We start from the raw sequence: 13,581 nt of genomic DNA on the forward strand, positions 1-13,581 counted from the left end.
AAGCACACCTTCCTTCTGCACCACCATGTGTCATGAGTCTCTAGGGGTGGACTGGTATGTGAAGTTTAGTCGCTCGACGTTTCATTAGAATCGAATACATGGCGAGTCGCCTCGGCAAATTGATGTCTCATGCGACGACTATTAGAATTTCCGTCACGGAGACTCAAGCAAAAGACCGAATCCCCTCTATGTTCTACATGCTCAAAACTCGACTTGCACCACATCCTCCTTCACGGTGTTCTGTACGAACATCCCATACTACTGGGACCACTGGTAGAGGTGCTTGCAAAGGCCGGACGTTGCGCGCTGTGCGGGCTCATCAAGACGGCTTTTCAGCGGTTCTGGTTGTTGGACAAACTTCCTGCGGATGTGGACCTGGGCGGTGTGGATCTGGGGCTGTATGCCGAGCGCAAGGGGAATCTGATTGCACCACGACCGCCGGAGAGGGAGCTATGCCATCGACTGATCATCCTTCCGTCAGACAGGCCGCAGGTGGTGTACGATATTCTATCGGCTGCTCGCTCAAATTTGGTGCTGCATATCCAACTTATGCAAGAAGACGCGCGTGTTTTCAAGCGACGGCCAGATGTCCACGGCAGGAGAGTCGGGGATGTGGTGGCCATCGACCTCGTTAAGAAGTGGCTGAACCTCTGCGTGGCGCACCATCACGACGTCTGCGAAGAGGTGTGGTGGAGGGACAGAGACGAGGAGCTACCGTCGTCGGTGAGGATGATTGATGTCAAGAAGATGGCGATCGTCCCTTATTCACCGAGAAGTCGGTATGTGGCGTTGTCCTACGTCTGGGGAGGAGTCGGCGCGGAGTACCAGAGTATGCGAGACAATATCTCACAGCGCATGACTCCTGGAGGACTAGACGAATCCATCCTTCCTGCGACGATTGTTGATGCCATTGAACTCTGCCGTCGACTAGGCGAGCGGTATCTCTGGGTCGACGCGCTATGCATCATTCAAGATAGTGCTGCAGACAAGGCTGTTCAAATCGGTGTGATGGAGCTGATTTACGGCGGGTCATTTGTGACCGTATTTGCCATCGGGGGGCACAACGCGCATGCTGGCCTGCCTGGTCTCCGCAAAGGCACTCGCACCCGGCACCAACGCATCGAAAGAATACAAAATCTTCGCCTCAGCGTCCCACTGACCACCTTGGCATCCGTGCTCGCCCAGTCCGTCTGGGGCACGCGCGGATGGACTTACCAGGAAGTGATGCTTTCGAGGCGGCGGCTTTTCTTCACCGACGAACAAGTGTACTTCGAATGCCTACGCGAAGTATTCAGCGAGGATGTCGTTGCGGAGAACACGCACGTTCCCGGATCGAACCACCCCCTGCGATATACCGGGATTGGGGGGTTTACGTTCAACACTCGCCCCCGCGGCGGTACCGCGCACGAGTTCACGGCGGGCTACGTAGTCGTGGTGCGCGAATACACGCAACGGAACCTGACCAATGAGCTCGACGCCATCGACGCCGTGTCGGCCTTGACGAGGGCTATTGCGAAGGCTTTCAATTTAGGCGGAGGGGCGTCGAAGGCTTTCCGGTATGGAATGCTGATAACGGATCTGAATCAGACGTTGTTTTGGCACCCTGGCGACGGACCGTCGTTCACTCGTCGGCGCAGCGTTCCTGGCCTGCGTGGTACGTGGCCCTCGTGGGCATGGGTGGGGTGGCGCGGAGCTGTGCAATATCGACATAATTGGTCGAACGCTGAAAGCTACCCTCGGATAGCTGGATCACTCGTCGATGTTTGGTACATATACGAAGACGGAAATTTAGTCGAACTTGACGTGAATCCTGTTCATAGGATGATATTTCCCGACGTGGAGAAGCAAGTAACAAGATATTCACCACCGAGTGGACGTGAGCGCATCGTCGTATTGCTCGAAACGGTCAAGACGCAACTGGCCAGACTCCCCGAGGGCACTTTGATCTTCTACGCGACCTCAGCGACGTTCAAGGTACTGAAGCTCGCCGGCGGACCCCCAACCAATGATGGCGACGGGCGATACGAGCTATATGCGATCCTTCCATCACATGGCCCGAAATCGGAAAACGCGGCTGGTCGCGTATACCTTCCCTCGGATCTCTCGTCGTCAGAGTTGGAGTTCATAGTGCTGGCTTACGCTGATGGCCAGAATGATTTACACGATGAAGAAGCACATGGGAAGCGTTACTCTACTTCGTTTCTATATGTCATGGCCGTCCGCTCTCTTGAGGCGGAAGGAGATGGGACGAGTGTTTTGGGTTGTGAACTGGTGGAAAGAGTTGGGGTCGGGATTGTTTTCGAGCCCGTTTGGCTGGATGCGCGTCCACAAGAGAAGCTCGTATGTCTTGCTTAATGGGACAGCAAGAGAGCACCGGGAGGGCCTCTACGCTACTTTCCAGTTTGCCCATACTGCATGTTCGGTCGTTCAGCCAGTCCGCCTACCTAGACCAGATCTAGCTCGACCACTCCACTGTCCCAAACCGCTTCATCTTGACGATTACCGCACTTTTAAACACCCCATTGCGCCCTGTACACGCACCCTTGCCCTCCATACATGATACGCCTCAACAATGGTATATATAACTCCGATATGTAAGGACTCTGAGGAGTTCTATCCCGAAGAGCCATTGGGCTTCACGATGCCGACATTTCTACCCACGGTGGTCATACACGGCCCATTTCATGTGTGTTAGGTCAAACGGCAGGAGTGTATTGGGGGCTCATCGTGAAATTGTTCGGGTCTGGATTATTCTTTCTGTCAGTCCCTTTGACTTGAAATCAAGAAATGAATCTTCAAGACTTGTTCAAGACAAACCTTCCGAGTATGTTGGGTCATATGACGGCATTTGATGGCGTGCAACACAAGGAGGTCTAGCTCGTTTCGGTCATGGGGTGGCCTTATCTTATCATCAACAGTTGCCGACTTACTCCCACCTTTATAAACAGACAACGATGGCTGCATCCTTGACCCCCCGCTGTCGCCCCGCTGCTCATCTCCCCTTCGAACGATGTGGTCCGCCATTCCATTCATCCTCAGCAGCATCGCGATCGTTCAGGTGCATGCCCTTGCGTTGTATCCTCGCCAAGACGCGAGCCCTGCTGTATCGGTTAATGGGGTGTCCCTAGTAACTCCCAGCACCACTGGCTCAACCATCCTGCTCACCACGAGTGGGCGGCCAGCGAGTACGACGATCACACTGCGCTCCGCGCCGCCAGTTGTCACCTTCCTTTCTGGTACTGTAGCCATACGGACTGTCACCATCACCAACGTGCTGCCGTACCCCACCGCTATTACGTTGCGTTCGTCCTACATCCCGACCATCCCCAGTGTCATCCCCACTCCGGGTGTCGGTGGTAGCACTCCACAGGAGTCCAACACGAGTACAGGGCTTAGTAACGGTGCTAAGATTGCCCTCGGTGTCACTATCAGCGCAGCTACGGTCGCATTTGCGGCCCTTGCGTTCTTCATTATGCGAAGATTACGCGAGAGGCGTACTGGCTCGAGTGCTGGTGTATTTAGGAGGGAGAAGCGAGCCTGGGGCGCCCTCGAAGATCATGCCACTTCGAAGGGCCAGGGTGGTGAGGGACGAGGGACTATGAAAGAGAAGGAACACAATCATAAGGAATCGCTATCCAATCCCGCCCCCGCTGATCCATTCGCTTCTGAGCTTGATGCTTCTGCTCCGAAGCGAGTTTGATTCATTGACCGTAAATGTGCCGACGCGAAATTCCTGTTCGTTTTCATTGCCCCTGACCAAATGATTTCCTTGAAGAATGTAACGAATGCTGTTGTACGAATCCTTGATGTGAATTCCACGAAATGTATATATGTTATCTATATTCGCTTCTATACTTGCCTCCCCATGATGCTCCATAAACTGTGGGATGTAGGAGATCAAGCATGACATCTTCGTGCGACGTCGTTGTGGAATAGCCCAATGCGCGAGGCGCACAAGTAGCACATCCATCTCCTGCCTGGACGACCCCAGCTTAAGAAAGGAAACGTACTCGTTGATGGACTCCACTGGTCTATGTGCACGTAGTTGTACTATGGATCGAAATAGGTGTGTCGCCGACGCATCGGGGATTAGGGTGTTCAGCCTAGCGCGTCTGAGTGCCAGTAAGTGTATAGGATGTGCGCCTCGATTGTACGACGGAGGTGACTCAGAACGCATTGAGTACTTATGAGACATATCTCGTAAGGTAGGCCCGGATGAACCTGCCGGAGTCCGTGAAGAGGTTTCCCAAAGCTAGTTGAACGACCAAGGAGTGGAGTCGACCTCTCGATGGGGAGTAAGAGTGAAAGTGGGATAAGGACTGCATCTTTAAAAATGACTACATGGACGGGTTTTTAGACTCGCTGGCTACAATACGGATCATCTTCTCCGACCTAGGCACGATGTTGCATGAAAATGCCTTGGGACGGCTGCCGGAGTGAGTCAGGACGTGCAAACACCACTGTACTGTACTCTACGTACCTAGTCACTCCAGACTCAAATATAATTTCTGGCGTGATTTCATTCCCACCTTCATCCTTAGCCTTAGTTATGTTGACTGTGGCAAATATGGTGGCGACAGCGATCCATAGATTCGTGGCTGCAAGGTGTCGTCCTGGGCATATCCTGTGGACTCATGAGAATCCTTGAATGATTTGCTTTTGGGATCGAAAGGTTACCTTCGCCCAAACCCGAATGTGGCAACCGGTGGAGGCTCTTCGTTCCCTCCTTCAGACTTGCGCAAGAAACGATCAGGGTTGAACTCCGTTGGCTTGGTGTATACGTTCCCATCCAAGTTCATACCCCTGGTAAATGCGAATCAGCAGCGTTTACCGCTGATAGAGAGGATGAAAAGATATACTTGGCGTTTGGAATAATAATGGCTCCCTTTGGAATAAACATACCTCTGTATATATCATCTTCCATCGCACGGTGGGGTACGCCTAGCGTCGGGAGCCACTTTAGTCACCTTGACAGTAAGTTCATCGCATTATGACTATTCACCAAGGGGCGCGGATGGGTGCCATCTATAGGATGTGAGTTTGCGGACTAGATTAATGTAGGGGCGTGGAGTACCTTAATACTTCCATTGTGACACGCCCAGCATATGGCAGCGCATCATAGTCCTCGAAGGTCGGGAGGCGATCCCCAATAACACGATCGAACTCTTCCTGTCCTCTCTTCTGCACATCGGGGTGATGGAGTAGAGCCAGGACAAACGTTTCGAGACTAGAGGAAGTCTGGGGCAGGGATTGTTTCCGCCGACATCGAGGGAGCGTCAAAGAAAAGACCTACCGTATCAAAGCCAGCAGCGAAGAGGACGCCTGCAGATCCTTTGAGGTCTTGGATATCTTCGTCGGTAAGGTCCTTTCCGGACATGGACTCCATCTGTGTGCGGAGGAACGATCGCTCCGCGGTACCTTCGGCCTAGGAGACGCGTAAGCAGGCGGTCAAGGGATGGTAGGATGGTAGGTTAGTGCTCGCCATCTGCTTCTTCACATTCTCGAATGGCACGGTGCACAACTTGTCAATCGCCCACCTCCATTCCCGAGCGAATGTTACGTAGTGAGTCCCTGGGAACCACGAAGGGAAGTGTTGTACTAAGTATGCGTCGGTGAGTATATATATGATCAACAGAGGAGAAATCGACATGCGGATAGGGAAATAATCAACTATGGTCCCTCCCGGAGGGCCGCCGTTGTTTTGTGCGTAGGCCACGTTTTCCACTAGTGGCATGTATTCATCATCATCGGACAGAATCTGGTGGCCATATGCGATGCGCATTATCACGGAAATGGTGTATCTAGTAGAGGACCAGTAAGCGAACGTCTGCTCTTTTATAATTTTACACGCATACCTGCTGATATAATACTTGAAGTCTCTTGTATTCTCCACAAGCCCTTTAGCTAAATAGCGGGCATTAAATTCCTGTATAGGCCGGAACTTGACAGTGAATTGCTGGGAGAGGTACGACTGTAGGAGCTTGCGGTGCTTTCGGAAACGGCGACCGTACGGGAAGAACGCCACATTATGATCCCAACCCATACTAATGGGTAGTGTTCAGTGAGTGGGCGAGAAGGTAGTGTAGAGTGTAAGCAGAGCGTACGTCGTATAGACAGTGAAATTTGGTCTGTCGCTGTAAAGTGCACTTCTTTTCTCGAGGAGTTCAGTTGCAGCCTGGACGCTGTCTAGCACAATTATATCATGCCCGAAGACTTTGAGGTGCATCACATCGCCTTCAAGGGGTTCTTTTCAATTAATACGATCTATTAGGACGGCGAACATACCATATGTCTTCGCCCATTCGTGGAACACAAGCTCTTGTTGGTCAGAGGGCATGATGCGAAGGTGACCGATGAATGGGTCCGCTGGAGGGCCAGGAGGAAGCGGCGGACGCTTAGTTGTCCGACGCTTGAGGTATGCCGACAACAGGAAAACGAGGGCAAGAAGGGCGACTGTGTTTACCGAGAAGGCCATGAGAATGGAGCCGAGGGACTCATCCCCTTCTCACTTATATTGCGACTGGACCCGCAGGTATGGACCTGTATACACTCCAGGATGAGAGCGGCACGGAGTTCGCTGTATACATGGGAAGGTGAAACCCGTGCCAGGATGTTCATTAGCCAACTAGGAAGGATGTGAACATGAGAAGTGAATTGAAACAAAGACACCGATCAGCGACCGATAGGACTCTGTAGGAATATACTCACAGCTTGCCCACAATCGTGCTATCAGTACCTTTTGCAGGTACTAGCATAGACGAGCATGCGCAGTTGCGAAAAGGTTATCATTCGAAGAGCGATATACTGGAATGAACTGTTAGTGTGGGGATTTCACACCCTTTCGCTGGTCTAACTTGAGATTGTTTTGACACCCGGATCGTACGTGCACCAATGACGATTCCTGGGAGGCGTATGAGTGGAATAGCTGAGATGTACTTTCGAGTCTGGTAATTTTGAAATCCACGAGTCGGAGCTCTTGGGAGCATACTCCCATGTCCGTGGATGGTACAAAGACTCATGGATCAGGTCTAGCTTGTGGCTAGCGGATCAGGCACGCAATGGCGAAGTCGATCCACAGTTGTGGCGTAGCTCGAGGAAACATTTCCCAAAGGTAGTGCTACCTCGGAACAATACCTTCGCAGAGATTGTAGAAAATCATGATAGTCTGATCCTATTCCAGGCTCAACGGAAAAATTCTTCGAGAAGTCGAGCACTAGAGAGCTTGACCGAAGGGGTTGGTTAGTGAGAAATAGCAAATATCATGGAAGATAGTAACTTATGGTTTAAGCGCTGGGACGCGCCCCGTGCCCGGGCCGCTGGCTCGAAATAAAAGCATTAACTCCAAAGTAAAGGCCAGACATATCTCTTTCTGCCACCAAAATGTCCTCCAAAAGAGTTTGCCAAATCATAAAAGTGAGATCCTGTGCTTCCCTCCCCGGCCCCCAGTCGCACTGACTTCCTGTCACATCCACAATCGACATCCGTCATGAAAGCTGAAACCAGAAGCAGAAGCAGAATACAAGGCCATCCACGCCAATGTCTGGCCCGGCGTCCTCGCCCCCCTAAAGCGCAGCAACATCACAGACTACTCGATCCACTACTACCCGCCCCTCCACCTCCTTATCGCGACATTCAAATACACAGGGACAGACTACGAAGGGGATATGAAGATTGTTGCTGAGGACGAGGAGACGATGAGGTGGTGGAAGGTCACGGATGGGATGCAGGAAAGCTTCATCGAGGGTGCCAAGGGAAGCGGGAAAGATGTCCCTTGGTGGACGGTACGCCGAGGACCTCTAGATTTTGGACCCCTGAATACTAATCAGGGGCTTAGGAGTTGGAGGAAGTATTCCGCTTCGAGTGAGAATCGTGAGCAGTTCGAATTCGATGTCGTTGGCGAAGCCAAAGAAATTGTAATTCCTACATTAAATTGCTATGTCTATGTACTGCGTCTAAATACATCATGAACAGAACATACAAGAACATGAAGGGATACATAATGGACGCTACATCATTGTACGTGTACAACATGGTACAGAATACATGGCGATGATATAATGAACATATGCACCAAACATACATGTAAGGCGACTCGCCGAATCGCAGGGTCGCCGGGGGAATTCGAATGTGCGGCGATAGAAACAGATCTGCAGGGTACACTGTCCACGCCTCGCTTGCGTGTGCGTGTATGTACATACAATTCGCTTACTGGAAGTTTGTGTGACAGAATACCAGAGGGTCGGGGAGATCCAAGAAATACAAGAGGCCTCGAGGCTTGAGCTTGATGCATTGATGCTTGAGGATGGCGTGCTGCACGCGCCCGATTAGACGACTTCCCGACAGACGATGCTATCTCTCGGCGGCTCCGTGATCAACCACCCATCATCCTCTTCCTCCCCACCATCCTCCTCATCCTCCGCATCGGCATCCTGCCCATCCTGATCCTGATCATCCGGAAGCTCCACGCCAAAGGTTAACGGCGTATCCGGCTTGGCAGCGCGAGCAGGCAGCGCCACCACATGGCCACCAGCATACGGTCCCCCAGCGGAATCAAAAGTGGTTATAGTCCCGTCGCCTTCCATATCTTCGTCTCCCCCGCGATCGACTGGGCTAACCCACTCCTCCTCAACACGCATCAGCTCCCCAATGCTCAACCGTTTGGACGGATCCCGAACCAAAAGTCGGCCGACGACCCGCTTCGCTCCCTCGCTCCTCACCAAGTCCATACCCCGCAACTCTCGCTCCTCATGGTCGGTGGCGATAACACGACTATGTTCATGATGCTCCGGCCACGAGTAGTCCCCTTTCGCAATCTTCATTAACCACCTCCGCCGATCTGCAACCCCTCCGTTCCCCTCCTCCCTCTCCCCCCGGATCCCCATCGCCCCCTCCCCAAACGGCAGCCTCCTACAAACCAGCGCAAATAGCACTACACCGCACGCCCACGCATCCGTCTCCCTCGCATCATATCCGCCCTCATTCTCGCCATCATATTCATGGACTTCGTGCATGCTGCTATCGTGCCCACTGATCTTGAACCGCAGGGGTTTGCTAGCGACACTTCCCCTCCCCCCACTCATCACTAGCTCGGGCGCGGCATACGCCTCGCTCCCACAGCGTGTGGTCAATAACGGGTTCGCGGGATCGATAAAACGCGATAAACCGAAATCGGTGAGGAGGATGAGAGGCGATGGGAGGGATGCAAGCGTGGGCGGTGATGCTGGGTTAGGGGAAGAGAATGCGGAAGTTGCAAGAAGAATATCTACAGATTGAGGTATGATGCATCAGTATCGAGTGAACGACCAGTTCAGAATCAACTTACTTTCCAACTTGATATCACGATGCACCAACCCAACGCTATGCATCCATGCAACTGCTTTACACAGCTCGTAGAACATCTCCTTCAACACAGATTCGACTACACACTTTGTAAGTCTCATCACGCCAAACAAAGAACAAAGAATACTCACGTAACACAGCATGAGCTTCCTCTGTATTCACCAGGCCCAGTAAATCGCCGCCGGGGAGGTACGGCAGAACGAGGACGTGATGCGTGGGGGTAGTCAGATGCGAGAGTAGAGGTGTGATATTCGGATGAGATATGTGCTGCAAACAAAGACGCGGTTAGCTCCAAGCAGTGATCGTCGTCAAAGGAAACAATGCAAAGGCCCGAGCAGCCCGCCTTCGCGCGCTCAAGAAATGAGATCAGCAAAGGGATGAAGGGGCTCCTGTTCCTAGGCACACGCCCTCCTGCCCTTAGGCTCGAGTGCAGTGGGCATGGCGTATCCAGCGCCCGCTGTCCACCGAAGTATATAACCCCAGAAGCCTAAATCAAGTCAGACTCACCTTCAGCACCTCCACCTCTCTCACGAAGCTAACGCTCATCCGCTCTCGCTCCTTTTCCTCTACCCCACGGCGTGGCAAAGGCGTCATCTTCACAGCGACCAATCTCGTCTGCGCCTGCCGAATGTATCCTTTGTATTCATGCATGGACCGTGGGGGGTCATCCAGCGCCTCGCCAACGCTTATGCCCAGCCCTACAGCCTGCCCAGTCGCCGTCCCTATCTTGATCTCCTTCTCCCTAACGTCATCTCCACCATGCTGCAATTTCCCGTCTCCGCTCTGATAGCTCTCATAAAATGCAGCGTCCCCCATCGGCCGCACCCCACAAACGCCACCCTTCCCCAGCTTCACCCTCAATATATCCCCCAGTACCTCGTCCGACATCCTGGTGGCACAAGAGTCAAAGGACGCGAGCGATGTCGTAGACGTAAGGGAAGCGATCGAGTTTATCGACGACGCCACACTGATAGTCGACCGACCTGAATCCGAGCGCGCCAGGCCACCACCAGGTTCCTCCACATCGACGCCTAAGCCGGGATACTTCTTCCTCCTCTTCAGGCTACCCTTGTTCGTACTCCTCCCACTTCCATTTCTGCTCAGGGCCTCCTTCCTCGAACTACGCCCGCTCCAATTCCGCTTCAATCTCCCGCTTTCCCGGCGCACCAGCTCGGTCTTCGCCCGCGCAGCGTCGACCAGCCCCACCCGAGACTCGTCTACCGCTAACCACACGGCTGAAAACGCGCCCTGCCCAAGCGGCTTAACAAGCGTCAGTTGGATTGCTTCATCGTCCGGTGTCGGGGAAGATGTGTGTGGGAGGGGCGAGGTGATAGGGAGGGGCGAACGAATGACAGACCCCGGACTCAAAACTCCATCAAGATCATCCTCCACCTCCTGATTGCTTATCGGCGGAGGCGGCGTTACTGCTGGCACGGCTGATTTCACATTGGTGATGCCAGGGTGCCTGGACAGACGTTCGGGGGGTGGTTTTGTGGGGCGTGAGTGATGCGCGAAGGGACTCTCCAAATGACCTGGCCTGGGTGTCCTCTCCGTCTCAGTCTCTTCGGCGTCGGCCAGTGCTCTGCCGCCTTGGCTTGGCGAGGGAAGCGTAATGCCCAATTGGTCATGTCCATTATCACTCTCTTCGCTGGACGAGAGCGAGAACTGCCGCGACAAAGGCGATGACGGCGTGACGGGCGATATCGACCGTGAAGACGAATAATGGGTGGGGTGAAGGTGATGTGGGGAGAACGTTGGCGAGTGAGGATTCGGCAAGGTGGAATCATCGAGCTCGGGAGCCGTGTCGAGCGAGAGAAATTCTCGTCGGCCGGCGGGGGATGACGTAGGATTAGAGAACGCCAGGTGCGCATCAAGGGCTACAGCTTGCGGGTCGGATCTATATCTCGAAGGGAAAAGCCTGGATAGCGGGATTTGCGATAGAGATGTCCGCGGTTTGTGCTTGGGGATGGTGTAGCCGGGCGTGCTGATCGGCGAAGGCGTCTCAATCTCTGGCTGCGGTGTAGCAGCGAAAAACGACGCAGTCAGGCTGCGTTTGGGAGAGGGCTGAACTACTTCGGGCAGTGGTGGAGGCGGGGGCGGGGGCGGGGGCGGGGGCGTTGGTGTCGGCGTTGGCGAGAAAGGGGACGCGAAAAAGCTGTGGGTCTTGGAAGGTTTTCTTGGCTCCTTTGTAGATTGTACAGTGATTTGATCCTCCACGCCTACTACCTTATCGCCACCTTCGGCTGAGATGGCTTTCCTGTGTCTGTGATGGTGGTGGTGGTGAGGCGGAGGCGGCGAGACTGAAGGCGAGGGCACTGCTGCCAGCCCAATATGATACAAAGAGGCATCAGAGAACGTCGAGGAGAACGACGTCGAGGACACGGTGGAAAGGCGGGAGGAAAGCGAGGACGAAGAGGACGACGATGAGGCGGATGACATGGGAGTTGGTGGTCAAGAGATAAAGGGGAATCGAACCTGCAGCTTTCGAGCTTATGCTGACTCTGCGCACTTCGAGAAGGCGTGGCCCGACTCCAAATCTCCCAGGGCCCGTTCCGAGAGATATGTCGTTGATAGTAAGAGTCGAGGTGAGAGTTCTGTCCCGTTCCGGGGCCCGGAGCTCGGAGTTGCTGGAGTTCGCCGGAATGGTGGAACCAGCCTGCTGGAGATTCCCGGAACCATCGCCGCACCGGCCGTTGGCAAACGTGCGCGCACCAGCGAATCCTGAATCTCTTCTTTCTTCTTGAATCGTGTCCCTGCTGAAGCCTTTCGAAGTGAACGGAGCTTGAGTTTGGCAAATGATGGAACTGCATCTAGAAAAGGCCTGAATTCGCCATCCGGCGCCCAACCGTGGAATCGAATGGCGGGGCCCGAGAGGAGTGCATGCTATTCAAGAAATGTTGAGCCGGGGACGAAGAGGGACGAAGGGGAATGAAGTTACTGAGCGACGTGGTGGTCGGTGGAAGAGTGAGCAGCAAATTGCTTTCTTCACTTAGTAGTTGCACTCGGAGACTTTGACTCGCCGCTGGAGACAGAATGATGATCCCACTCCAAATTTCCCAAAGCATATATCATGATTCCAGCATCAGATACACAGCGCGGGATGAATTGATGCATAATTTGCTAAGAATGTAGGTGATTTGGCCAACCGTTTGATTCTGGCTGACGTTTGTACAAGGAATCCCTGTTGATCAACTACACACCAACATTTGGACTTCAGAAGAAGATGGGTTGTATGTATGTCTCAATGGCTCGCTAAAACATGCACAGTTGAGCAGCGGCGTGTATCTAGAATCGTTGGGAGAGAGCAATCAGTCGAACTTCAAACTTTCGGATCAGAGGGTCGCATAAATCCTGAGGGTTCACAGGTAAGTCACAAACTACAACTGACATGGCAAACAGATTGTGCATGTACGCTATCTCATTCTTGATCGAGAAACGCCAACGTTACCCTATATCACCCTCCTTGTCCATTTCATACTTGGATGATTTAAAGGTTGAGGTCCACAGGGACACAGCCCAAAGCGACCACACCCTCTGCAAGACAATCCAGTCATTAGCCATGCTGTGCAATGCAGTTCGCCACAATCTCTTACTGAAAGTGTTATTATCGCAGCAGAGCGCCTTGGCAGAGCTACGTTGAAACACCGCATGTCAGTGATTGCCATTTTCTAGCAGTGATTGAATCTTGAAGCTTACCATGATGCATCCACCAGCACCGATGCCGGTGATGGGGCTGCAGGTTGCTCCAATTAAGCCATCGATGTCCCCGACGTCGATGCCCAGAGTAGCAATCAGAGACGCAATTCCGGCGTCTTTGGCGGTGCCGCTGTTCTGGAAACACGCGAGGGAACTAGTAGAGCATGAGCTGGCTGGTGTGTTCCGACGCGCCATCGACGCGGTCGGTGTGGCAGCCGTAAGAGCTGCAAGAGCTATGGCGACGAAAATCGCTGATTTGAAGCTGAACATTGTTTGTAAAGGAGTTTGATTTGGAGTAGCCGACTGTGGTTGACTAGGGTATCCTTAGCGGGGATGGGGGCTTTTACACCTTTTGGCGACATGGTTTGTTATGTGTTTGCCCGGGGAGGATGTCAAACGGAGGGCTATCTTTGTCAGTGAATGACGGAGAGAAGGGTGTGGTGAATGTTTTGATATGCTGTTAGATGGAGGGTATAGCAGTGTGGCTTAGTGTATGCAGTGAAGTTGGTGGAGTCGATAGGGCAGAGCAGAGCAGAGCCCGACAGA

At 53.1% G+C, this 13,581-nt stretch overlaps 6 protein-coding genes across 6 annotated transcripts; 3 read left to right on the forward strand and 3 right to left on the reverse strand.

The window, feature by feature from the left end:
* Positions 1-129: 129 nt before the first annotated feature.
* Positions 130-2,355, forward strand: PC9H_001527 (uncharacterized protein; the record flags this gene model as incomplete). Its single annotated transcript, XM_036771177.1, has 1 exon — positions 130-2,355. One exon carries the CDS (start codon positions 130-132, stop codon positions 2,353-2,355), a length of 2,226 nt encoding a protein of 741 aa, XP_036637022.1.
* Positions 2,356-3,010: 655 nt separating this feature from the next.
* Positions 3,011-3,700, forward strand: PC9H_001528 (uncharacterized protein; the record flags this gene model as incomplete). Its single annotated transcript, XM_036771178.1, has 1 exon — positions 3,011-3,700. One exon carries the CDS (start codon positions 3,011-3,013, stop codon positions 3,698-3,700), a length of 690 nt encoding a protein of 229 aa, XP_036637023.1.
* Positions 3,701-4,337: 637 nt separating this feature from the next.
* PC9H_001529 (uncharacterized protein) lies at positions 4,338-6,475 on the reverse strand (the record flags this gene model as incomplete). The annotated part of the gene is made up of 11 exons (XM_036771179.1): positions 4,338-4,428; positions 4,481-4,624; positions 4,678-4,803; positions 4,860-4,941; positions 5,003-5,025; positions 5,075-5,238; positions 5,294-5,425; positions 5,672-5,801; positions 5,856-6,044; positions 6,105-6,234; positions 6,286-6,475. The coding sequence occupies 11 exons, from the start codon at positions 6,473-6,475 to the stop codon at positions 4,338-4,340; spliced, it is 1,401 nt and encodes a 466-aa protein (XP_036637024.1).
* Positions 6,476-7,380: 905 nt separating this feature from the next.
* Positions 7,381-7,864, forward strand: PC9H_001530 (uncharacterized protein; the record flags this gene model as incomplete). Its single annotated transcript, XM_036771180.1, has 3 exons — positions 7,381-7,413; positions 7,494-7,781; positions 7,835-7,864. The coding sequence occupies 3 exons, from the start codon at positions 7,381-7,383 to the stop codon at positions 7,862-7,864; spliced, it is 351 nt and encodes a 116-aa protein (XP_036637025.1).
* Positions 7,865-8,324: 460 nt separating this feature from the next.
* PC9H_001531 (uncharacterized protein) lies at positions 8,325-11,778 on the reverse strand (the record flags this gene model as incomplete). Its single annotated transcript, XM_036771181.1, has 4 exons — positions 8,325-9,262; positions 9,323-9,418; positions 9,471-9,606; positions 9,847-11,778. The coding sequence occupies 4 exons, from the start codon at positions 11,776-11,778 to the stop codon at positions 8,325-8,327; spliced, it is 3,102 nt and encodes a 1,033-aa protein (XP_036637026.1).
* A 51-nt stretch (positions 11,779-11,829) lies between these two features.
* PC9H_001532 (uncharacterized protein) lies at positions 11,830-13,305 on the reverse strand (the record flags this gene model as incomplete). The annotated part of the gene is made up of 2 exons (XM_036771182.1): positions 11,830-12,222; positions 13,036-13,305. 2 exons carry the CDS (start codon positions 13,303-13,305, stop codon positions 11,830-11,832), a joined length of 663 nt encoding a protein of 220 aa, XP_036637027.1.
* Positions 13,306-13,581: the final 276 nt, after the last annotated feature.

The sequence above is a fragment of the Pleurotus ostreatus genome (assembly GCF_014466165.1).
Source record: "Pleurotus ostreatus strain PC9 chromosome Unknown scaffold_1, whole genome shotgun sequence".
NCBI classification, from domain to species: Eukaryota; Fungi; Basidiomycota; class Agaricomycetes; order Agaricales; family Pleurotaceae; genus Pleurotus; species Pleurotus ostreatus.